At 44.3% G+C, this 26,799-nt stretch overlaps 1 protein-coding gene across 1 annotated transcript; it reads left to right on the forward strand.

The window, feature by feature from the left end:
- Window positions 1-4,814: 4,814 nt before the first annotated feature.
- LOC142125330 (uncharacterized) lies at window positions 4,815-19,825 on the forward strand. The gene is made up of 2 exons (XM_075194265.1): window positions 4,815-6,541; window positions 19,048-19,825. Exons 1-2 carry the CDS (start codon window positions 4,873-4,875, stop codon window positions 19,635-19,637), a joined length of 2,259 nt encoding a protein of 752 aa, XP_075050366.1. The 5' UTR covers window positions 4,815-4,872; the 3' UTR covers window positions 19,638-19,825.
- Window positions 19,826-26,799: the final 6,974 nt, after the last annotated feature.

Below are 26,799 nucleotides of genomic sequence, written 5' to 3' on the forward strand. Positions count from 1 at the left end.
GCATTAATACAGTTATGTACTAGACTGGACAATGGTAAGCAGAGCCAGTACTTATATCAACAATGGCCTTATCTGTGTGAAGTTTGTATGTTCTCCCTGTGTTTGCGTGGGTTTCCTCCCACACTCCAAAAAACATACTGTTAGGTTAATTGGCTGCTATCAAAATTGACCCTAGTCTCTCCCTCTCTGTCTGTGTGTGAGTGTGTGTCTATATTAGGGAATTTAGACTGTAAGCTCCAATAGGGTAGGGACTGGTGTGAATGGGTTCTCTGTACAGCGCTGCGCTATTAGTGACACTATATAAATAAATGATAATGAGGATGATGATGATATGTGTTTACTATGCCTATACACATAGCCAGCTTTCACACTTGATTGGCAGATTAATGCATCATTATTGCTAAGTTTGATAACAGTTGTCTAATACAGTGACACTGGTAGAGAAAACCACTATAGACATTCACATAAGCAGCTCTCATCATCATCATTTATGGCATAAGACTTCTTTAATTATACTAAGTTTTTGAGCAGGTCTGCATTATACTTAATTATATAAGGGAGATGTACTTTTTAGTAAAAAGTAGCTCTCCAATTTCAAAAGTACATCAACGTAGTATTAATACTTAGATTTAAAGATTTTCTGGGATAAATGAAATACATTCCCAGCAGCCATCTCCCTTTGCCTCTATCTTATTGCATATTTTGTCCTAATGTGCTTTCATATTTACATGTCACCATGTTTCCATTGGCTAGTACCTTAAAGTCAGATGTCTGTCAAGCAAACTGACCAGTGACAGAATTGCTTTGTGAGGTTTACATCTTTATGACATCAAATGCTTCACATGAAAAATGCAGTTCATTGTCAAAAATCAGCTATATTAGGAGAGTGAGAATTGTGTTTTAGCATCAATTACACACAAAATATGCTGTCATTGTGTATGTTTAATGGATGTCTTTCAGTTTTAAAGATAGACAGACCGATAGATAGATAGATAGAAAGATAGAAAGATAGATAGATAGAAAGATAGATAGATAGATAGATAGACAGACAGACTGATTTCAACTGGAAGCAGTGCTTACATATTGCTTAATTTTTGGTGGTTATTAAATAGTATGGGTAGGCAAGAAAAGTGCATATATCTTTTATTAGCATAAACTTACCCAAATGCGCTCTTGCATATTTAAGGCATTCAAAGTAATAATATTTCACAGCATTAATACAGTTATGTACTAGACTGGACAATGGTAAGCAGAGCCAGTACTTATATCAACAATGGCCTTATCTGTGTGAAGTTTGTATGTTCTCCCTGTGTTTGCGTGGGTTTCCTCCCACACTCCAAAAAACATACTGTTAGGTTAATTGGCTGCTATCAAAATTGACCCTAGTCTCTCCCTCTCTGTCTGTGTGTGAGTGTGTGTCTATATTAGGGAATTTAGACTGTAAGCTCCAATAGGGTAGGGACTGATGTAAATGGGTTCTCTGTACAGCGCTGCGCTATTAGTGACACTATATAAATAAATGATAATGAGGATGATGATGATATGTGTTTACTATGCCTATACACATAGCCAGCTTTCACACTTGATTGGCAGATTAATGCATCATTATTGCTAAGTTTGATAACAGTTGTCTAATACAGTGACACTGGTAGAGAAAACCACTATAGACATTCACATAAGCAGCTCTCATCATCATCATTTATGGCATAAGACTTCTTTAATTATACTAAGTTTTTGAGCAGGTCTGCATTATACTTAATTATATAAGGGAGATGTACTTTTAGTAAAAAGTAGCTCTCCAATTTCAAAAGTACATCAACGTAGTATTAATACTTAGATTTAAAGATTTTCTGGGATAAATGAAATACATTCCCAGCAGCCATCTCCCTTTGCCTCTATCTTATTGCATATTTTGTCCTAATGTGCTTTCATATTTACATGTCACCATGTTTCCATTGGCTAGTACCTTAAAGTCAGATGTCTGTCAAGCAAACTGACCAGTGACAGAATTGCTTTGTGAGGTTTACATCTTTATGACATCAAATGCTTCACATGAAAAATGCAGTTCATTGTCAAAAATCAGCTATATTAGGAGAGTGAGAATTGTGTTTTAGCATCAATTACACACTAAATATGCTGTCATTGTGTATGTTTAATGGATGTCTTTCAGTTTTAAAGATAGACAGACGGATAGAAAGATAGAAAGATAGAAAGATAGATAGATAGAAAGATAGATAGATAGATAGATAGATAGATAGATAGATAGATAGACAGACAGACAGACAGACTGATTTCAACTGGAAGCAGTGCTTACATATTGCTTAATTTTTGGTGGTTATTAAATAGTATGGGTAGGCAAGAAAAGTGCATATATCTTTTATTAGCATAAACTTACCCAAATGCGCTCTTGCATATTTAAGGCATTCAAAGTAATAATATTTCACAGCATTAATACAGTTATGTACTAGACTGGACAATGGTAAGCAGAGCCAGTACTTATATCAACAATGGCCTTATCTGTGTGAAGTTTGTATGTTCTCCCTGTGTTTGCGTGGGTTTCCTCCGGGTGCTGTGGTTTCCTCCCACACTCCAAAAAACATACTGTTAGGTTAATTGGCTGCTATCAAAATTGACCCTAGTCTCTCCCTCTCTGTCTGTGTGTGAGTGTGTGTCTATATTAGGGAATTTAGACTGTAAGCTCCAATAGGGTAGGGACTGATGTGAATGGGTTCTCTGTACAGCGCTGCGCTATTAGTGACACTATATAAATAAATGATAATGAGGATGATGATGATATGTGTTTACTATGCCTATACACATAGCCAGCTTTCACACTTGATTGGCAGATTAATGCATCATTATTGCTAAGTTTGATAACAGTTGTCTAATACAGTGACACTGGTAGAGAAAACCACTATAGACATTCACATAAGCAGCTCTCATCATCATCATTTATGGCATAAGACTTCTTTAATTATACTAAGTTTTTGAGCAGGTCTGCATTATACTTAATTATATAAGGGAGATGTACTTTTAGTAAAAAGTAGCTCTCCAATTTCAAAAGTACATCAACGTAGTATTAATACTTAGATTTAAAGATTTTCTGGGATAAATGAAATACATTCCCAGCAGCCATCTCCCTTTGCCTCTATCTTATTGCATATTTTGTCCTAATGTGCTTTCATATTTACATGTCACCATGTTTCCATTGGCTAGTACCTTAAAGTCAGATGTCTGTCAAGCAAACTGACCAGTGACAGAATTGCTTTGTGAGGTTTACATCTTTATGACATCAAATGCTTCACATGAAAAATGCAGTTCATTGTCAAAAATCAGCTATATTAGGAGAGTGAGAATTGTGTTTTAGCATCAATTACACACTAAATATGCTGTCATTGTGTATGTTTAATGGATGTCTTTCAGTTTTAAAGATAGACAGACCGATAGATAGATAGATAGATAGAAAGATAGAAAGATAGATAGATAAAAAGATAGATAGATAGATAGATAGATAGATAGATAGATAGATAGATAGACAGACAGACAGACTGATTTCAACTGGAAGCAGTGCTTACATATTGCTTAATTTTTGGTGGTTATTAAATAGTATGGGTAGGCAAGAAAAGTGCATATATCTTTTATTAGCATAAACTTACCCAAATGCGCTCTTGCATATTTAAGGCATTCAAAGTAATAATATTTCACAGCATTAATACAGTTATGTACTAGACTGGACAATGGTAAGCAGAGCCAGTACTTATATCAACAATGGCCTTATCTGTGTGAAGTTTGTATGTTCTCCCTGTGTTTGCGTGGGTTTCCTCCCACACTCCAAAAAACATACTGTTAGGTTAATTGGCTGCTATCAAAATTGACCCTAGTCTCTCCCTCTCTGTCTGTGTGTGAGTGTGTGTCTATATTAGGGAATTTATTTATTGCATAAGACTTCTTTAATTATACTAAGTTTTTGAGCAGGTCTGCATTATACTTAATTATATAAGGGAGATGTACTTTTAGTAAAAAGTAGCTCTCCAATTTCAAAAGTACATCAACGTAGTATTAATACTTAGATTTAAAGATTTTCTGGGATAAATGAAATACATTCCCAGCAGCCATCTCCCTTTGCCTCTATCTTATTGCATATTTTGTCCTAATGTGCTTTCATATTTACATGTCACCATGTTTCCATTGGCTAGTACCTTAAAGTCAGATGTCTGTCAAGCAAACTGACCAGTGACAGAAGTTTAAGTGAAGCCCTAAGCTGAGGGCAATTAAAATTTTGTGCTATATTTCATCAGCACTGCATTAGGAGTTAAACATTTGGTGTCAGCCAGCCTATCACTCCTGGGGGAGTGGTTTCACAGGAGGGCATAAATTACATGGGAGATGGGGGCTGGCTCTCTCTTGTCCTGGATGCCAGATAAGGAGACAGTGGCTGTGCAGTCAGGCTGAGTACCATATATTACTTGTTCTGTCATTTGTTTCATTGTTTTTCTCTCTTGCTCTTCTCCCTCTTTCCCTCACTTGGGCTTTATTCTCCCCTAACTAATTCTTCTTTCCTCCTCTGCCTCCTTTAGTTCTCCCCTTCCACAGCTCGTTCATCCAACTCTCCCCCCGCCCCCTCCCAACCCCATCTCGCTGCCCAGCTCTGTAGCACCCAGTCCCACAGTAGTATAGTTTAAATTTGGCCACCATGTCCCGTCCACGCCATAGTGTAGGTACCCCAGCCCGCTTCCAAGAGAGCCCAGATAGTATTGCTGATGTGCGGGCGGTAGCCCCGCCCCCGGAGCCGCCGCGGCGGCCATTTTAAAATTTCAACAAGTGCCTGCGAGCGGTGGAGGGGAGCCTCTCACCGCCGCAGGTGCTGGGCTTATGTCGGCGCCTGAGCTTGCTAGGAGCTCAGGTAGCCAGGGGGACAAGAGGGCAGAAGCCTCTGAAGTGGCAGCGCCTGTCAGCGGTGGCGGGGAGCCGCTCACCGCTGCAGGCTCTGTAGGGATGATGTCACCAGAGCTCATTAGGAGCTCCGGTCAGCTTGACATTTGCACAGTGGGTTTAGAAGTGCCTGTCAGCGGTGGAGGGGAGCCTCTCACCGCTGCAGGCTCAGGGGGGAGTTTTAACCCTGTCAGTAAGGGCAATGTGGAGCCTGTGAGTGGTGGAGGGGACCCTCACACCACAGCAGGCTTACTGGATGGGGTTTCACCAAGGGGCATTAGGAGCCCTGTTAGCCAAGAGCCTTTGGTTATGGCAGAAAGAATGGTGGGTGAGCCTGTCAGCGGGGGAGGGGAGCCTCTCGCCGCCGCAGACACTCTGAGTGCACAGGCTCGAGAGGCCACTGGTGCCTCCATTCGCCGAAAGGGCAATAAAAAGGGTAATGTCAGAAGGTCACGTGCGCCAGAGCGGGCTGTGAGCCCTCCCAATGCTGGTGCACGTAAACAGGTAAGGGGAGCGAAGAGAGGTAGGGGAGGCAGGATGTTATCCCCGTCAATCAATCGCTCACGGGAAAGTAATGTGACCCCACATACAAGGAACACTGCTAGCGAAATCGGGGTGGGGGTTGTTAGCGAGCAAATGGAGGTTTCAGCACACAATTTTAGTTATGTTCCGGTCCACGGTTCCAATTATTTCCCACATACACCCCCTTCATTTGAACCGCAGAATGTCATACCCAACACAGTTATGCCGCCCCCTACTCCCGGAAGTCTAGGGAGTAATAACATAGGGAGAGGGAGGGCTCAAACGGGGTTCCCACACGCAAGTTTGCCCACATTAATGCCAGAAGGGTGGTCAAGGCATAGCGGCCGCACATTATCATCGGGAGGCCCTTCAGCGTCGTTGGGCGCCCCAAGTATAATTGGATCACAGTTCCCTATGTTCGAGCAAGTAGTTACTGGTCCATCTTGGTTTCCTTCGGGGGTGGGCAATATTTTGCCTTATCGAGGACGGGCCGTAACGCAGCCGGGGAACCCCCCCTTTAACGCCGATAATAACCAGTCCCAATACGGGCAGCCCTTTCACGTCCATAACATTCAGGCAAGTAATAACGCAGCCTGGTCCCTCCCTTACCCTCCCCCTCAGACACAAGGGGAACATAGTATGGCCAGACTATGGATTGCTCCATATCCGCCGCAGGAGAGAAGCCTGCCGCAGATCGGAGCACACTTTTCGTGGAGGCAGGATACTTCCCCTCCGGTAGGTCACATTCATAGCCCCGCTCCCTATCCGGTTAGCAGGCCTTTGGATCATCCACAAACCCAGGGTTTTGGTAGTGGTGCTACTAGGGATAATAGGGCATTAATGTCGCTCAGCAGTGTGGGGCATGGGTGTGCAGTAATGGATGTTTTGCCGGCTGCTAACGTTTCTTCTCGCCCAGTAACACAGGCACAGCCAGATAATGGAATCGTCGCGGTTGGAGGAGGAGCTTCAATACAACAAGCTGGTATGCCGGCCAGTGGACCCGAGACGACAGGAATCATCACAGCGGCCGCTGGGTCTCAAGCCATCGCCCCACAGCCGGGACAAGGGATTCCGGTTACCATTGCTGGTGAGAACCCTTCTTTATTGACACTACACCCATTGACACATAGCGCTCCAATGTCATCTACTGATGACGATTCGTCAGATGATGAGCAAGGACCGCGCAAGCTGCTGCGATTATTAAAGGAACATTTGGTTCACCCAGTGTGTCACTCACCGGACCGTGAGTGCCTCTTCCCGGACATTTAGGAACCGTGGCCGTCCACCATCCTGAGGGTCTGCGCATGCGCAGCCCTTTTCTATACTTCAGTGTATACCCCTTTAACTTAATTGGCAGATCAGGCAACCTCCCTATATTAAGCACCTGTGGTCACTACCACGTTGCCTGATCTTGGAGTCTCATTCCTCATGAGTCTCTGAAGGTGTTCCTGTATTACTCGTGTATTCAGCGCTGCTGATTCCTGTGGTTTCCAAACCACTTCTACTACTGTGGTTCCATACCACTTCGACCATCAACTGTATCATCATGACTGTTTGCTGATTCCTATCCGCTGCCTCCGTGCACTACAGTCTTCTATACCACTTCAACGTTATTTTATATCTATGTGACTGTTTACTCATTGCTATCCCCTGCCTCCGTGCACTCCAGCTTTTACCTCACTCACCTGCTTCTCATCAAGTCTGTTTGCTGATTCCTATCCGCTGCCTCTGTGCACTACAGGCTCCTGCTTGCAACTCGCCTGGGTTCAACATCGTGACTGCCAGCTGACTACTATCCGCTGCCTCTGTGCACTACAGTCTCCTGCTTGCAACTCGCCTGTGTTCAACATCGTGACTGCCAGCTGATTACTATCCGCTGCCTCCGTGCACTACACTCTCATCTCATCTTTGCTGTGCCTTCCTCGAGACTGCCGCTTTTCATTACCATCTGCTTCACTTCGTGATCTACAGCTCCTGCCCTGCGCTGCACTCCTGTTTCCCATCGCTGTTGGTTCCTGTGGTTGCTACTGGTTACCTCCGTGTGCCGCTGAGTCCTGCCGCTGTGGTCAGCGCTATCGTCCATCTCCTGCTGATCCACTCTCCACGCCTTCACGTGTTCCACTGGCCTCTACCCTCCTGTCAGCATTGGATTTGTATCTCTTCTACTACCCTCTGCTGGATCATCTCCATTCTCCTGGGTTTCCTATGAGTCCAGTTCCACGTGTTGCTGCCTCCTGTGGATTCGTGTCCCAGTCGGTCTACTCACCTGTGCGCTGCACCTGCTAGACCGCTGCTTCTCCTATCCAGGGACTTCCTATCCAGTCGGCCTCCAGCCGCTCAGGTACCGCTGCAATCCCATCTGACTGCTACGGCTGAACCACGGTATGCATACTTCTCATTGACTGTGCTGTGTATTGCATATCTTGCTGGACTGTGTTTGGTTCTCTCTGGAGTCTGCTATCCGCTGAGTCTATTGCCATCATTGACTGTGTTATCATTGTGCTGGACTACTTCAAGAGACTTTCTAGATTGCAGACCTGATCAGTCATTTACATATATATATACCTATATTGTGCATATTACTGTGGATCGTGTATAAGGTGCCTGTGTATATCCTGTGTTGCAGTCTTCCCCCGTGCACCTCCTCACATATATATGCAGTGGTACAACTTGCTGATGTCAGACCACTGATCCCTGTTTCCGGTATCACCTGTTCCATTATCCTCTCACATAGCAGTGGTACAACTTGCTACCGCAGACCACTGACTACCTGGATACCTCCACTTGGATTCCATTCCTTCACTCAGACAGCGGTACAACTTGCTACCCGCAGACCGCTGACTCTCATCACCTCCTTGTTTCTTTTGGACATTCCTCCTCACTATAGCAGTGGTACAACTTGCTATCGCAGACCACTGACTACCTTCACGTGTCCTTGTCCATACAGTTCCTTGTGTATCATTACCTCATTATTACCAGTGTTGCTAGTCATAGACTTTCCTGAGCATCTCATCGGCCATCATTTCATGTTCCGTGATCACCCAGCTACCAGAGTACCCTATTACCATCTACATTGCTCTGGTAAGCCTACCATCTGGTGATCCCTGGGTAAAGACTCCTAGTGCCCGTGACAGTAAGATCAGGCCATGACAGACCCAGATGTGGAACCTACCGCCAAAGAGATGCTGCAACATCTGGTTAGCCGTGTGGAGCAACAGGATGCCCGCCAACAGCTGTTACTTCAGTGTTATCAGTCATTAACCTCCCAAGGAACATCTGGACAGACTGTGACAGCTACTACTGAAGCTCCTGTGCTTTCCTCCGTTTCCCCATTGCCATCCCAGGTGTCTATAGCTTCCACGCTTCACCTGCCTACTCCGTCAAAGTACGATGGAGACCCCAAAACTTGTAGGGGTTTCCTTAACCAATGTTCAGTCCATTTTGAGCTCCAACCTCAAAATTTTTCTACCCATCGTTCCAGAGTGGCCTATCTTATCTCTTTGTTTTCAGGACAAGCCCTGGCTTGGGCCTCCCCTCTGTGGGAGAGGAACGATCCAATATTACAAGATAGTGCCAAATTCATTTCTACATTCCGAAGTGTGTTCGATGAACCAGGTCGTGTGACCTCCGCTGCTTCCAGCATCCTCCGTCTGCGACAAGGATCTCATACTGTAGGCCAGTACGTCATTCAATTTAGGATCTTAGCCTCTGAACTTCAGTGGAACACTGAAGCCCTAGTTGCCGCCTTCTGGCAGGGGCTTTCCGATAAAATTAAAGATGCACTGACTACCCAAGAGCTTCCTTCGTCACTTGAAGATTTGATCTCTCTATGCCATCGTGTTGATATGAGATTTCGTGAAAGAGAGGCTGAGAAAACGACTTCTGCTAAAGCACCTTTTCGCTCTAACCCTCAATTTCGTCCAGTGTCACCCGCTGTGATTCCCATGGAGATTGGACGTTCCAAGTTATCTTCTGAGGAGAGGAAACGAAGAGTCAAGAATAGACTCTGTATCTATTGTGCTGATTCCACTCATGTCCTCAGCTCCTGCCCTAAGAGATCGGGAAATGCCAGGCCCTAACTAGTTCTGGAGAGGTGAAGTTAGGGTCCCTGGAGTCCTCTCCATCGTCTATGAAATCTAAAGTCTGCGCTTTTGATGTGACTATTTCCTTTGCTACCAAGACCTTTGAGTCACAGGCATTGATTGATTCCGGAGCAGCAGGAAATTTTATTTCCAAATCGTTAGTTAATCAATGGTCTCTACCAATGATTACCTTAAAAACTCCCATTACTGTGACGGCTATCGATGGATCACGTCTCATCAACGGTCTCATCACCCAGAGTACGTCTCCAGTAACCCTTCAGATTGGTGCTCTGCATCATGAAGAGATATCGTTTTTAATTCTTCCTGTTACGACAAGTCCGATTGTCCTAGGCCTTCCATGGCTTCAGTGTCACTCTCCCCAGATTGACTGGCGCACCCCTCAAGTCACGTCTTGGGGGCCTGAATGTCACCATCATTGCCTTTCCCAAGTCATTCCTCTCAAGGTACAGCAAGCTTCCATTTCAGCTATTTCACCGGGACTCCCTCCTCAATATGCTTCATTTACCGATGTTTTTGATAAAGCTCAGTCTGAACGTCTTCCTCCTCATCGTTCTTGGGATTGTCCGATTGATCTTCTTCCTGGCAAGACTCCTCCCAGAGGCCGGGTCTATCCACTCTCGTTACCTGAAACTCAAGCTACATCTGAATATATACGGGAGAACCTCCAGCGTGGGTTCATTCGACCTTCCACCTCGCCCGCTGGAGCTGGGTTCTTCTTTGTCAAAAAGAAGGATGGATCATTACGCCCTTGTATAGATTTTCGTGGACTCAATGCCATTACTATCAAGAACCGGTATCCCATTCCGTTGATCACTGAGCTATTTGACCGCATCAAGGGAGCCCGTATTTTTACTAAGTTGGATCTTCGTGGTGCTTACAATTTAATCAGAATCCGTTCCGGTGACGAATGGAAGACGGCGTTTAACACCAGAGACGGGCATTACGAATATCTGGTAATGCCTTTCGGGCTATGTAATGCCCCCGCTGTTTTTCAGGGCTTCATTAATGAGATTTTTCGGGACTTATTATATGTATGTGTCGTCGTCTACCTGGACGACATATCTATTTTTTCACAGGACCTGCCTTCTCACCACCAACATGTGGCAGAAGTCCTCTCCAGACTACGGAAAAATTCATTGTTCTGTAAATTAGAAAAATGTTCATTCGAATTACCCCAGATTCCATTCTTGGGGTATATTGTTTCCGGAGTTGGTCTGAAGATGGATCCTGACAAAGTAAATGCTGTACTACATTGGCCCCAGCCAACTACTCTTCGTGCCATCCAGCGTTTTTTAGGTTTTGCCAATTACTATAGACGCTTCATTCAAGATTTTTCTTCCATTGCATCTCCTATTGTGGCCCTGACTCGTAAAGGGGCTAATCCTAAGCAATGGTCTACTGAGGCTATTCAAGCCTTTCAAACATTAAAAGAGTCCTTCTCTTCGGCTCCAATCCTTCGTCAGCCTGATGTGACACTCCCTTTTTTCCTAGAAGTAGATGCCTCTAATGTGGGCTTAGGAGCTATTCTCTCCCAACGCTCGGAACAGCAAAAATTCCACCCTTGTGCCTTCTATTCTCGGGGTCTCCTACCCGCAGAGAAGAATTATACCATCGGAGACAAGGAATTACTGGCTATCAAAGCCGCATTAGAGGAATGGAGATACTTGTTGGAGGGAGCTCGCCATCCGGTGACGATCTTTACGGATCATAAGAACTTGTCATATCTCCAGTCTGCCCAATGCTTGAACCCTCGTCAAGCAAGATGGTCTCTTTTCTTTTCCCGTTTTGAATTAATAATTACCTTCAAACCAGCTGCCAAGAACAAAAAAGCTGATGCCTTATCTAGAGCCTTTGCTACGTCCTCTGATATAGAAGAGGTTTCCAACCATACCATTCTAGACCCCAAATGTATCTCACTGGCTGCTTCATCCACCAAAACGCTACCATTTGGGAAGACCCTCGTGCCTTCTACTCTAAGGAGGAAAATCCTTTCGTGGTTCCATGCCTCTCGTTTTTCTGGACACGCCGGTGAACACAAGACTTTTGAGATCCTCTCTCGAAGTTACTGGTGGCCTTCAATGAGGAGAGACGTCAAAGAGTTCATTGCTTCCTGTGAATTATGTTCGCAATTCAAATCCTCCCGCAGAACCCCAGCAGGGTTGCTGCGACCACTACCCATTCCGTCCAAACCATGGACCCATATTAGTATGGATTTTGTTACTGACTTACCACCTAGTAAGAACCATAACACTATTTGGGTGGTAGTGGACAGATTTTCGAAGATGGCTCATTTCATCCCTCTGTCTGGTTTGCCTTCCTCGTCTATCCTGGCTGAACATTTCATTAAAGAGATCTTCCGTATCCATGGATGTCCATCTGAGATTGTGTCTGATAGAGGAGTACAATTCGTGTCCAGATTCTGGCGAGCCCTTTGTAAAACCTTGGGCATACGATTAGCACTCTCATCTTCTTACCATCCACAATCCAATGGACAAACCGAACGTGTCAATCAAGATCTTGAGACTTTTATAAGGATATTTTCATCAGCCAATCAAGACAACTGGGTAGAGTTACTCCCTTGGGCTGAGTTCGCCCATAACAACATGTACCATGAGTCATCATCCAAAACTCCATTCTTTGTGGTTTACGGTCACCATCCGTCTTTTCCGGAATTTCCTGCCCTCCCGCCCACCCAAGTTCCTGCGGTGGAGACTGTTTGTCAGACCTTTAAAAATATCTGGTCTCAGGTTAGAACCTGTTTAAAGAAGACATCTGTCAAATATAAATCTTTCGCTGATAAGAAGAGGCGGGCTATTCCACCACTAAAAATTGGAGATCGTGTCTGGTTATCCACAAAAAATATTCGTTTGAAGGTTCCATCCATGAAATTCGCCCCTCGTTTTATTGGTCCATATAGGATCATTCAAGTTATCAATCCAGTATGTGTGAAACTCCTTCTTCCTAAGAGTCTTCGGATTTCTAATGCCTTCCATGTATCTTTGCTCAAACCTCTTATTATCAACCGTTTTTCAACTCCTCCCTCAGCTCCGCAGCCAGTTCAAGTCCATCAGGAGGAGGATTTTGAGATTACCGAGGTACTAGATGCAAAAATTTCGCGAGGAGTCCTCCACTTCCTCGTTCATTGGAAGGGCTTTGGTCCTGAGGAGCGCTCTTGGATCAAAGCTGAAGATCTTAATGCTCCTGCCCTTTTGAAGAAGTTTTACTCCAAAAATCCGGACAAGCCCGGTTCCAGGCGTTCTGTGCCCACCTTTAAAAGGGGGGGTACTGTCACTCACCGGACCGTGAGTGCCTCTTCCCGGACATTTAGGAACCGTGGCCGTCCACCATCCTGAGGGTCTGCGCATGCGCAGCCCTTTTCTATACTTCAGTGTATACCCCTTTAACTTAATTGGCAGATCAGGCAACCTCCCTATATTAAGCACCTGTGGTCACTACCACGTTGCCTGATCTTGGAGTCTCATTCCTCATGAGTCTCTGAAGGTGTTCCTGTATTACTCGTGTATTCAGCGCTGCTGATTCCTGTGGTTTCCAAACCACTTCTACTACTGTGGTTTCATACCACTTCGACCATCAACTGTATCATCATGACTGTTTGCTGATTCCTATCCGCTGCCTCCGTGCACTACAGTCTTCTATACCACTTCAACGTTATTTTATATCTATGTGACTGTTTACTCATTGCTATCCCCTGCCTCCGTGCACTCCAGCTTTTACCTCACTCACCTGCTTCTCATCAAGTCTGTTTGCTGATTCCTATCCGCTGCCTCTGTGCACTACAGGCTCCTGCTTGCAACTCGCCTGGGTTCAACATCGTGACTGCCAGCTGACTACTATCCGCTGCCTCTGTGCACTACAGTCTCCTGCTTGCAACTCGCCTGTGTTCAACATCGTGACTGCCAGCTGATTACTATCCGCTGCCTCCGTGCACTACACTCTCATCTCATCTTTGCTGTGCCTTCCTCGAGACTGCCGCTTTTCATTACCATCTGCTTCACTTCGTGATCTACAGCTCCTGCCCTGCGCTGCACTCCTGTTTCCCATCGCTGTTGGTTCCTGTGGTTGCTACTGGTTACCTCCGTGTGCCGCTGAGTCCTGCCGCTGTGGTCAGCGCTATCGTCCATCTCCTGCTGATCCACTCTCCACGCCTTCACGTGTTCCACTGGCCTCTACCCTCCTGTCAGCATTGGATTTGTATCTCTTCTACTACCCTCTGCTGGATCATCTCCATTCTCCTGGGTTTCCTATGAGTCCAGTTCCACGTGTTGCTGCCTCCTGTGGATTCGTGTCCCTGTCGGTCTACTCACCTGTGCGCTGCACCTGCTAGACCGCTGCTTCTCCTATCCAGGGACTTCCTATCCAGTCGGCCTCCAGCCGCTCAGGTACCGCTGCAATCCCATCTGACTGCTACGGCTGAACCACGGTATGCATACTTCTCATTGACTGTGCTGTGTATTGCATATCTTGCTGGACTGTGTTTGGTTCTCTCTGGAGTCTGCTATCCGCTGAGTCTATTGCCATCATTGACTGTGTTATCATTGTGCTGGACTACTTCAAGAGACTTTCTAGATTGCAGACCTGATCAGTCATTTACATATATATATACCTATATTGTGCATATTACTGTGGATCGTGTATAAGGTGCCTGTGTATATCCTGTGTTGCAGTCTTCCCCCGTGCACCTCCTCACATATATATGCAGTGGTACAACTTGCTGATGTCAGACCACTGATCCCTGTTTCCGGTATCACCTGTTCCATTATCCTCTCACATAGCAGTGGTACAACTTGCTACCGCAGACCACTGACTACCTGGATACCTCCACTTGGATTCCATTCCTTCACTCAGACAGCGGTACAACTTGCTACCCGCAGACCGCTGACTCTCATCACCTCCTTGTTTCTTTTGGACATTCCTCCTCACTATAGCAGTGGTACAACTTGCTATCGCAGACCACTGACTACCTTCACGTGTCCTTGTCCATACAGTTCCTTGTGTATCATTACCTCATTATTACCAGTGTTGCTAGTCATAGACTTTCCTGAGCATCTCATCGGCCATCATTTCATGTTCCGTGATCACCCAGCTACCAGAGTACCCTATTACCATCTACATTGCTCTGGTAAGCCTACCATCTGGTGATCCCTGGGTAAAGACTCCTAGTGCCCGTGACACAGTGAAAGCGGCTCCCGCAGTAGCCTTGCCTCGCGCAGCGTTAGGGGGCCCCATGGTGTTGTGTGACAATACGGCGCTACTGACAGGTGTGAGACCATGTGTGAGGGACAGGATCAACAAAGGATTCCTGGTGGATATGTTTACCTTAACGAAACAATCCAAAAAGCAGTTGACAGCTGCGTGTAGTAGAGGGGGAATAGGTGAGGAAGCTTACCGGTCATTCCATAACTGGTTGTCAGGCTTCTGTGTATTCGCGGCCTGTTACTTGGAAACCAGACCCGAGGCGCTGGTAGACATATGGCGCTACCTGCACCTCATAACGGAGATGGTAGTCAATGATGGGCCTACAATATGGCGTAGGTATGACGAGAGTTTCAGGGAAAAAGCCAACGGGATGAAGCGTATTCCCTTTGAGTGCAAGGATGTTGAAACGTGGTCGAAACTAATGCGACCTCAGAGTGAGGAGCAACGTCCAAGTGTCAGGTTTCCAGGAGGAGGGGGGCGTGGAGCCCCCCGCCGTAAGCAGAACAGATGTTTTGCGTTCAATAATTCCACCTGCAACAGGGGGGACAACTGCAGGTATAGGCACGCCTGTGCGATCTGTAGAGGCCCGCACCCAGTGCGGGAATGCACCAGGAATGCTCCAGGTGCAGGAAGGGGACGGGGCATGTCAGGACCCACTGGGCAAGGCCCCATCGCCCATTAAGTTAGATGTGTTGGTCAGATGGCTTGGTTTCTTTCCTGATGCCGCACAAGCCAAGTTTCTGAAAGAAGGTTTCACTGTAGGTTTTAGGCTTCCCATATCCGGGCCGGTACGGTCCGGGGATGGCCGGAATTTGAAGTCGGCGTCTGTCTTGCCAGAAGTAGTACTCGAAAAGGTCAATAAAGAAGTGGCCTTAGGAAGGATGCAGGGTCCTTTTCCGTCTCCTCCGTTGACGAACTTAATCTTATCCCCTATAGGAGTAGTGCCTAAGAAAGCTGAGGGTAAATACCGGTTAATTCAGCACCTGTCCCACCCCATCGGTTCGTCGGTAAACGACGCCATAGATGCTCACCATAGCTCGGTAATTTACCAGTCTTTCGAGGAAGCTTTGGCCCTAGTGAGATCTTATGGGAAAGGCGCACTTCTAGCTAAGCTGGACATCGAGTCTGCTTTTAGACTTCTCCCGCTTCACCCAGAATCTTTTAGATTCATGGGCTTCAAATTCCAAGACGGCTTTTATATTGATCGCTGTCTTCCTATGGGCTGTTCGGTGTCATGTTCGTTTTTTGAGTGCTTCAGCTCCTTCCTGCATTGGTGTATACAAGCAGGAACGGGCCACGTGGGGGTAGCACACTATTTAGACGATTTTTTGTTTGTAGGCCCAGGTTCATCCCTTGTTTGCTCTGAAATTTTGTTTGCAGCAAAAGCTCTTTTTGTTGTTATGGGAGTTCCTATTGCCCATGACAAAACAGAGGGTCCCGCCACCTGCTTATCATTTCTGGGAATAGAGATAGACACCATGGTAGGATGTTGTCGCTTACCCAGGGATAAGATTGAGAAACTGCAAACAATCATATCGGAGGTTCTGAGTGCAGATGCTAGCTCTCTGCGGCGCATCCAGTCACTTCTGGGTACATTGAATTTTGCTTGTAGGGTAATCCCTATGGGCAGGATATTTAGCAGGAAGTTACAATTGGCCACAGCTGGCTTGACAAGGCCTCATGCACGGATTCGCCTAGCATCCGATATTAGGGCAGATCTTAAGATCTGGGCAACTTTCTTGCAAGATTTTAATGGCGTGCGGATTTGGCCTGAATGTCCAGTATCTAGTAGGGAATTAGAACTGCACACGTATGCTTCCGGAGCCCACGGCTTCGGAACCTTTTTTCAAGGGGAATGGTGTGCGGCTACTTGGCCGACGGAATGGCATATAAATGGCCTAGTTAAGAACATGTTGGTGCTAGAGCTGTTTCCCATAGTACTGTCCCTAGAGCTATGGGCGAAGAGTTTGTCTGGCCGGAACGTAGTGTTCTGGTGTGACAATCTCGGGGTAGTTCAAGCTATTAATCGTCAGACCGCTTCCTCTCTGCCAGCAGTTAACTTATTACGCAGACTGGTGTTACGTTCGTTAGAGTTCGACATTTCATTTCGGGCCAAACATGTTCCCGGCATAGAGAATCACATAGCTGACTCTCTATCTCGCTGCCAATGGCGGCGTTTCCGGTTTTTAGCACCCCAAGCTAGACTAACTGGTATTCCCTGTCCCCTTTCCGCTTGGCAGATGGTCGAGCCGGTATAATGGGTCTGGCGGAATTGTCGTTGGCTGCTTCCACAAGAAAATCGTATAGAACTGCCTGGCACCAATGGCAATTGTTCCTGAGTTCGTATCCGGGCTGTCACCCTTCAACTCAAAAGGATCCCATGTTAGATTTCATGTGGAGTAGGTACCTCCAAGGAGCATCAAAATCCAATATGGCCTCTACCCTGTCAGGGATTTCCTTTATGGCTCGTCTGCATAGTGTGGCGGACCCCACTAAGGGCTTCATGATCTCCAAAGCATTGAGAGGTTGGGCAAAGGAACGGCCGGTAGAGGTGGACGCAAGACGTCCCATTTCCGTAGCTATTTTGAGGTTATTGGTTAGTGCTCTCACAGTGGTCACAACGAATCAGTATGAATCGCTCCTTTTCAGCACAGCATTTTGCATGGCCTTCCATGGGGCTTTTAGAATAAGTGAACTGGTTGCGCGATCTAATGCAGATATTGGTAATGCGCTATTGGCGAAGTATACATATATTACTGATTCACACGTGGGTTGTAAATTAGCCAGCTCAAAGACTGACCAACTTAGTAAAGGGCATTGGTTTAACATAGCAGCACAGGAAGATACGGGTATATGCCCGGTGGCTTGGTGCTCAAAATTTTCAATAGTTCGCCCAAAAGAAGGGAAGATGTGGCTGATACATGCAGATGGTTCACCCCTTTCCAAATTCCAATTTAATGCAGTATTTAAACGTGCGTTGGTGCATGTGGGTTTAGACCCATCGCTCTATGGTACCCATTCATTTAGAATCGGGGCGGCTACTGCCGCAGCAGAAAGAGGCGAGTCGCCCTCGGTTATACAGGCAATAGGCCGCTGGAAGTCAGGAGCTTATAAGTCATATATACGCCCACAACCCTAGCATAAGGTAAATACTGCCCCACCATGGCGATAACCTTGGGCTCTGCTGCTTGTCGCTTTTAGCGAGGGCGTGAGGGGATTTTTTCCCTGTTTTCACTGGATCAAGGTCTGATTGGCTATGGGCCTCCAGGGTTTGCAGGTTTTTTGTCCTTCACCTTGGTTATTGCTGCCTACCCCTTCCCCTCATGGTTCACTGTACTACTACAGGTATTCATATATTATGTCGGCTTGTACGGCTGATTGTAGTCAGGGAAGTAGGCACAATAATATTTTAAGCTGGTGGCAATGCGTAAAGTGTGCGCTTAGGCGTTTACACTTGGTAAGTTTTGAACAGCATGCAAGTTGGTCAGTCTTTGGTGAAGCGGCTATTGTGATGGGATCGCGCTGGCGGATGTATTCTTAACATACAGGGATCGGTAAGGTAAAGCGGATCCACAGCCATGGGAACTGCTTGGTCAACATTATCCTGCATGTTATAGTTTTTAGCTGTCGTATGTCACTTCAGGGGAGAAAGCGGTCCCACAGTTTATTGGACCTGCTTGGATAAACACCCCGATAGTTTGTACTTTAGATATAAAAGGTATGACATACGTCAGTGGACGGAGGCTAAAGCGGTCTGGCAGTAACATGTAGACCTGTGTTTTTAAATAAACCTTTTATACTCATATTTATGTGCTGCAGCTTTGGAGGATAAAGCAGTCTTATGGTGCACATTGACCTGCTTGGTAGTTGACCTTCAATATTTAGTATGCATACACTGCAGTTTATGGAGTTTTAAGCCGTGTCATAGTTCATTTAGACCGGCTTGGTATACGAATTTATGTTAAAGCGGTTCGTTAGTTGCACCGGAACCCGCTTGGTTGTTTCTCCATTTTTTAATATGTTATAAGGTTAAAGTGGTCTCTTTAAATTTACATCCAGACCTGCTTGGTTTTAAGATACCTCCGGTTTTCTCTGTTATGAGAAAAAGTTTGTTAATTAGTTGCTCATGGACCAATGGGTGTTAAGCTTCAGGATAGCTTGTCATGACCTTCTGTGGAGTGCAGAGGTTGATTCACACCAGCAGATATATATGTTTGGTTCGAATGAGCAAATTAATTTTATGGCCCTAACCAATTATATTTTTTGGTCTTAGGTCTGCAGAAGATTAACGTATGGGTCATAGGCCACTCATATGTATATTGGGCCGAGAAACATCATATGGCCTACGACTGGTCCCTATTTACCAACCCTATAACATTCAGATGGGTTGGAAGGAGGGGATTGTTATGGCATGCTATCATGCCACTTTTGGACAACGAAATCAATCAATTTGGCCCCCCTGACATTCTATTGGTTCATGCAGGCGGTAATGATCTAGGCCATGTCAAATCCTTGGATTTAATTATAGGTATAAGAGAGGATTTGAGAGCGTTACATGCTAGATGGCCTGGGATTAGGATAGGTTGGTCCCACATTATCCCCCGCCTTGCTTGGAGAATGCCCATCGCCCCTCCCGTTATGAAGACCATAATTCGGAAGGTCAATAAGGCCGCAAGTAAAGTGGTCGAAGCTTTAGGTGGGTTTGCTATTGCTCACCCATGGATTACGGTGAGGCACACTCATTTTTTCCGTACAGACGGGGTGCACCTCACAGATGAGGGCATGGAGTGGTTCATTATTCATCTTTATAGGTTTTTAGGTCCCTTAGTTCTTTCTCTGTGTGGCGGGCCAGGTTCCCGTTAAAGGGTCCTGGCTGTGGGTAGGAGAGCAATGCAGTCAGCGGCTGATCGAAGGTGCTACCGTTTAATTGGCCGCACGTCACTGCCCCTTTTGCAGTAACCTGACTCTTGGCCTCTGGGGCGGAGGATATACGGTCGTATATGACAATGTGAGTCCAGAAGGGGGCAGTCACGATGACGCCAAGTTTAGTACCGACCAATCGTAAAGACTTGGGATCCGTAAAGTCTTGGGACAGCGGTATTGCTTCACCTTACGCTGGATTGGTTTAAAGTTTAGTCGTTAGCTGACTGCTTCGCTCTCGTCGCCATTCAGAGTTTTAAAATAAAATTCTTCCACAAAAATAAATACGCCCCTTTTTTGCCAAACTTATATCTTGTGTCCGTGTCGTTATTTTAGATAAGAGGTATTAAGTGTTTAATCATTAAGGTATAAGTGCAAAGATAAAAGGTATTAGCACTGAACATTTTAGTTTAAGTGAAGCCCTAAGCTGAGGGCAATTAAAATTTTGTGCTATATTTCATCAGCACTGCATTAGGAGTTAAACATTTGGTGTCAGCCAGCCTATCACTCCTGGGGGAGTGGTTTCACAGGAGGGCATAAATTACATGGGAGATGGGGGCTGGCTCTCTCTTGTCCTGGATGCCAGATACCTCCCTCCCGCCCGGCATAAGCTGGTTATACTAAATTCAGGCCTTGTCTTAGGTCAAGGCGCTGCGGGTAGGAGAGCAATGCAGTCAGCGGCTGATCGAAGGTGCTACCGTTTAATTGGCCGCACGTCACTGCCCCTTTTGCAGTAACCTGACTCTTGGCCTCTGGGGCGGAGGATATACGGTCGTATATGACAATGTGAGTCCAGAAGGGGGCAGTCACGATGACGCCAAGTTTAGTACCGACCAATCGTAAAGACTTGGGATCCGTAAAGTCTTGGGACAGCGGTATTGCTTCACCTTACGCTGGATTGGTTTAAAGTTTAGTCGTTAGCTGACTGCTTCGCTCTCGTCGCCATTCAGAGTTTTAAAATAAAATTCTTCCACAAAAATAAATACGCCCCTTTTTTGCCAAACTTATATCTTGTGTCCGTGTCGTTATTTTAGATAAGAGGTATTAAGTGTTTAATCATTAAGGTATAAGTGCAAAGATAAAAGGTATTAGCACTGAACATTTTATTGCTTTGTGAGGTTTACATCTTTATGACATCAAATGCTTCACATGAAAAATGCAGTTCATTGTCAAAAATCAGCTATATTAGGAGAGTGAGAATTGTGTTTTAGCATCAATTACACACTAAATATGCTGTCATTGTGTATGTTTAATGGATGTCTTTCAGTTTTAAAGATAGACAGACGGATAGATAGATAGAAAGATAGAAAGATAGATAGATAGAAAGATAGATAGATAGATAGATAGATAGATAGATAGACAGACAGACAGACTGATTTCAACTGGATCAACTACTGATATAATTCTAATGGAGTTTATGTTCTGAAATACACCCCACGGAGATGAAAATCTGCAAAGGTCTATTAGTCATAACAGTAATGAGTCTGTAAAGGATAAGAATGATATAATGCGATCATTGATTTACAAGTGCTTATGACTAACTTGAATATATCATGAATGGAAATATCCCTAGCAGTGTAATAGTAAATAGAAATAATTCTTTTTGATTTTGGAGATGTCTAAAGTTTGTTAAAGTCTAGATTTCACTGTTTCATTAAAGAGTAATACAGTAAAAAAAAAGGCATTTAATAAACAGAATTTGTGAATTAACATGTATTATGTGCTTTTAATCACTGTCTGGAACTGCATTGGGTTTGTCAATGGTCTTACTTGCATGTGCTTTCTTTCTCTTCAGGGACGTTCAAAAGCTTGGATCATGTGGACGACAATCCTTCTTGTCATCATCTATAAAGAATGAGTGGAAAATGGCAAAAATTGCCTTAGTTATCATAATTGTCTATGTGTTGTCTTGGTCTCCTTATGCTTGTGTCACATTGATTGCATGGGCTGGGTAAGTATATGTTTACACATTGCAATAGCAATAAATTATGCTTTATATCAGTGATGTTCCAGCAAGCATAGCTTTGCTTTAACATTTCAGATTTTTGTCCTATCAAACTACTGCTGTTTGTGATGGAATTGGGAAGAATTAAAAACTTAAATAAATTATTTTTATTTTTTTTAAACAAGCTGCAGGGATGGTACTAAGTAGTATGTGTTTTTCACAGAATATCCACACAAATATTATCATAATAATTATCCATTATTTATAAAGCATCAGCATATTTCGTGAGCTACACAGTGAGTGCATCATGATACAAACAAATTCCATACAATAACCTAATGTAATGATGGTCCTGCCCCAAAGAGCATACAATCTAAGAGGTGTGGGAACAATTGATAGATTAAGTATTGGAATAACAATTGAATTGCTAATGTTTTAATGTTTGTTTTTTCTGTCTTTACTCTCTTCTTTCTTTTCCCTGCAAAATAAATAATGTATACACACATTAACCTACAGGTCCTATGTATTATACACCCTACTAAAATAATAATAATAAGTATTGCTCTTAAAAACTGAAGTGATACATATGCAGTGTCGGACTGGGACATGAAGGGCCCACCGGGGGAAATGCAGCGGTAGGGGCCCACTACAATGGGGTGTGGCCAACTGTAAGAGGGGTTGTGGTCAGTCATTAAAGGGGATGGGGTCAGGCCATGGAGGACAACGTATAGCACCTTAGTATGGTCCATAAAGAAAAAGAGGACATTTGCAGTGAGGAGCCGCGAAGGAAAAGACAGAAGAGAAGAAAGAAGTCAATAGGAAAGTAAGTGAAGGGGAGCAAATGCAGCATGGAGGGCACTGTGTGAAACAGGGGAGACAGGGAAAGGGGAGGGATGAATTGAATACAATCAATCATCATCAGCTATTTGTGTGCTGTCCATTCTTTGTGGTTAGTGTTCTCTCCCCTCATAGTGTACACAGAAAACAAATGCTATACTACAGTACTAGAGATCAACCGTTCATCATATGAAAACCACAATATAAGGGTATAGACTAAAAATTAATATATCCATGAAGCACTATGGAGACCACAAAATTATTAGCATAAAAATATATGCACATTTAAAATATTACATAAATCTAATTACACTCTAGACACTGGCAAATAAAAACAGGACTCTAAAAAATGATCTACCCACAAAATGTACACTCAATAATAATCCAATGCCACTACAAAGGACAAAAGCAAAACATTAATATTAAAGCATATAGCAGATGCAATCCTATAAGGACCTAACTGTCTGAATGTGTTTTATTCTGATTAAGATATGCTTCTATAGGGAATAGAGTCCCACAATTGATTGAAAACAAATAAACATGGAACATGATATAAACAGTGAATTTGGTTACTAGTTTATTAGGAATCCATTCATTGGTCAGCTGCAATAGGATCCTTTTATAGAGGCACTGAAGACGTATATTGCAATGAAGCCATTCTAATTTATCTCCCTCCCTCCGAGGTCACACAGTGGAGAGCTCTAGAGAAGTTTGCACGATTTATTACTTACTGATTACACGGACTCACACTGCAGTTAGGATGGCAACTTTATGACTACAGGACGCCTGCAACTACAGCAGAAGGAGTAATCTGAGATCTGTGTCACTGTGAAGCATTTCTGCCTCTCTCTGTCTCAGGAGCAGGAAGTGTTCTCACGTGCTGGCTGTAGGCAGGGATTAGTTTGACAGTCTCCGTTTCATATGTAGACTGACCGCAACTCGGTAATTCTCTGCTCTGCCTCACCAACAAAGAGGGCGGGGTTATCAGGCAACAGGGCCTCCCGGGGGATACCCCGGCTCCCCGGCAGGCCAGTCCGACACTGTACATATGGGGGAATTCAATTAGTCCTCTGAGGTTTCTGTTCCTGTGACATATTGTGACACAGTTACTCTTATAGAAAGTGCGGCTCAGTATTGCAGCTTTTCATCTCCATCTGCTGGAGTATACCAATGGGAAATAGAAGGATATATACGTAGTCTGCACTGACTAGGTATAGACGCTGCTAAAGGCTCCCACTAGGCTTTCCTTCTGATCGGAGAGCTTTAAAAACTATATAAAGCTGTGCAAAACTGCTGACACCTGCTGGGGACACCTAGAACTTCTGCATAAAGAATGAATCTGCGCCGTTGCAGGGAGAAAGAATTACACATTCAAATTGATGACAATTTACCCTTGTTTCCAGGGGAAACTCGACCAAAACCAAGCAGCATCTATTTCCAACAATGCAGTGGACAGCAGCAACACTATGAGAGCACATCTGACAAATGGTGGTACAGGGTGTTTTCTACAAGAAAAAATAATTTTATACCATGTTGAAATAAATTAGCATATGTACCATGAAGGCAGGAAAATACAAAATATAATTGTACCTTGAAAACATCAGGTGGTTGAGTACAATATTCATGGCAAAGGTGGTAATGTCTCACTGGTGATATTGTCAGTGTATTACATGACTGATTTCATGCATGGCTATCGGCATGCATAGACATGGGTATCTGCCCCCAATAATTTGAAAATGTTGGTTGCTGTGTAATTAACAACACCTGGTGTGGGGGTTGGGGGGTTTATTACAGGTATTGAACCATTTAATACCTGTCACAATGAGCCTCATCCCTGCTGAATGCTGTAATTACTTTCATGTTAATTCCAGACACCAAAGGCTAGTATAATACTCAGTCGACATATAGAAGTGAGAAGTCCCCACCTATGTTAGTGAGTTTTTGGAGTGGTCCATGTCTGCAAAGACTGTAATGTAATTGTATTGTTGGAGAAGTGGAGTGCATATGCTTGCAATAAGTGTTTTGCTACAACATGCTGTAAGCCAACAAAGTATCTCTGCATAATATTTTCCACTGTTGATAAGTAACCAACAAAGAACATATAAAACAAACACGAATTTATATTGTATTATTAACTATCATTAACACCCTTCAAGTAACCATATTTGTGTTGTATCCACGTTCCATGGTAGTATGCGGTACCACGTAATACATGGAGATATGCCTTGGTACATGTGCACTTGGCCTATACTGCACTCATGGTATCTCATTGCATATGATATAGCAGATGTAGGCAACATAGGCACACAGCAGTAGCTGAAACAAAAAGAGGGAAAAAAAAAATGGAATTGTCCTTGTGCCCTCCCACTTACCCTTATGTTGGATCTTAAAAAGGACATGTACACTAACAAACCAATCACTTCAGCAACAAGGAGTGCCACTTTTGAGGCGGATGTGTTTGGGCCCCCACAGAACAAGCCAACAATGGCCTTAAGGCACCTAAGGTAACAGTGCTGTTAATGAATTTCCACTCTACTGTGGCAAAGTGTTGTCGTCATCATCCTCAGCCTCATCCTCACCCGTTTGTAAATCATCCTCACACATTAATTCATCACCGCTGGAATCCACCATTACAGAAGTCTCACTATTTGATGTAATTGGCAGAAAAATACATCCTCAAAATGTGGAAAAGATGTTCATAAAAATTAACTTCAATTTCCACGAGGAAGTAGCCTAGGCCGATTGAAGACAAGGGTTCCGGCTGTGCTGAAAGGCCGCTTTAAATTTAAGCGCTGACCTATGGCTTCACTGTGGGGCAAAACTGCTAATCATTGTACCACAGTGCTGACATTAGCTCTGTATTCATAAACAAAATTATTCATGTTAGAAACAAACAATCTGTAATCAATCTTAAACAGCCAAAATCACAAGGCAGTTGTAATACTCTGAGTTATTCACCAGTATTAATAATTATTTTTAGTTATAAGCTTTTAAAATAGTTACTGGTTTTAATCCACTGGGCTCAACAACTAGCAAGTGGTGGTTTCATAATCCACTGCAGGTATAGTAGTGTCAACAAATGTTCCTTATACTCGATTCATCATGTAATATGCCAACTCAACTAATGTGTTTCATCTACGATACACTATCTTGCAGTGGCAGACAAATCCATCTACACAGAGCAACTTGCAAATGAGAACATTGAGTTATACGAGGTGTGAATAATATTGATTATCTTATTACAATGGTAATTGTCAAAGGGTGGGATATATTAGGCAGCAAATGAACAGTCAGTTCTTGAAGTTGATGAATTGGAATGGGCAAGTGTAAAGATCTGACAATGACCAAATTGTTATGGCTAGATTACTTGGTCAGAACAGTTGCAGAATGGCAGGTCCTGTGGGGTCTTTCGCAGATAAGAAGAGGCGGGCTATTCCTCCACTAAAAATTGGAGATCGTGTCTGGTTATATACCAAAAACCTTCGTTTGAAGGTCCCATCTATGAAATTCGCTCCTCGTTTTATTGGTCCATATAGAATCATTCAAGTGATAAATCCAGTTTGTTTTAAACTTCTACTTCCTAAGAACCTTCGTATTTCCAATGCCTTCCATGTGTCCTTGCTCAAACCTCTCATCATCAACCGTTTCTCGGCTCCTCCTTCAGCACCTCAGCCAGTTCAAGTTCATCAGGAGGAAGATTTCGAGATTACTCATGTATTGAACGAAAAAATTTCGCGAGGAGTTCTCCGTTTCCTCGTTCATTGGAAGGGCTTTGGTCCTGAGGAACGTTCATGGATCAAAGCTGAAGATCTCAACACCCCAGCTCTTCTTAAGAAGTTTTATTCCAAAAATCCGGACAAGCCCGGTTCCAGGCGTTCTGTGCCTACCTTTAAAAGGGGGGGTACTGTCACTCACCGGACTGTGAGTGCTTCTTCCCGTATGTTTAGGAACCGTGGCCGTCCACCATCCTGAGGGTCTGCGCATGCGCAGCCCTTTCAAACCCTTCAGTACCTGTTCCTTTAACTTAATTGGCAGATCAGGCAACACTCCCTATATTAAGCACCTGTGGTCAATACCATGTGGCCTGATCTTGGAGTCTCATTCCCCATGAGCCTCTGAAGGTGTTCCTGTGTTTCCTCGTGTATTCAGCGCTGCTGATTCCTGTGGTTTCCAGACCACTTCTACTCCTGTGGTTTCCAGACCACTTCAACCCTCCTGTGTTTTATCGTGACTGTTAGCTGATTCCTATCCGCTGCCTCCGTGCACTACAGTCTTCAGACCACTTCAACTCTGCTATATATCATCGTGACTGTTAGCTGATTC

Source organism: Mixophyes fleayi, unplaced genomic scaffold (assembly GCF_038048845.1).
Source record: "Mixophyes fleayi isolate aMixFle1 unplaced genomic scaffold, aMixFle1.hap1 Scaffold_26, whole genome shotgun sequence".
In the NCBI taxonomy this organism is placed as follows: domain Eukaryota; kingdom Metazoa; phylum Chordata; class Amphibia; order Anura; family Limnodynastidae; genus Mixophyes; species Mixophyes fleayi.

Coding starts and splice junctions, on each gene's coding strand:
- LOC142125330 (XM_075194265.1), top strand. CDS start 4,873: ATGTCGGCGCCTGAGCTTGCTAGGAGCTCAGGTAGCCAGGGGGACAAG. Junction 6,542..19,047: donor GATTCCGGTTACCATTGCTG/GTGAGAACCCTT, acceptor TTTTGGTCTTAG/GTCTGCAGAAGATTAACGTA.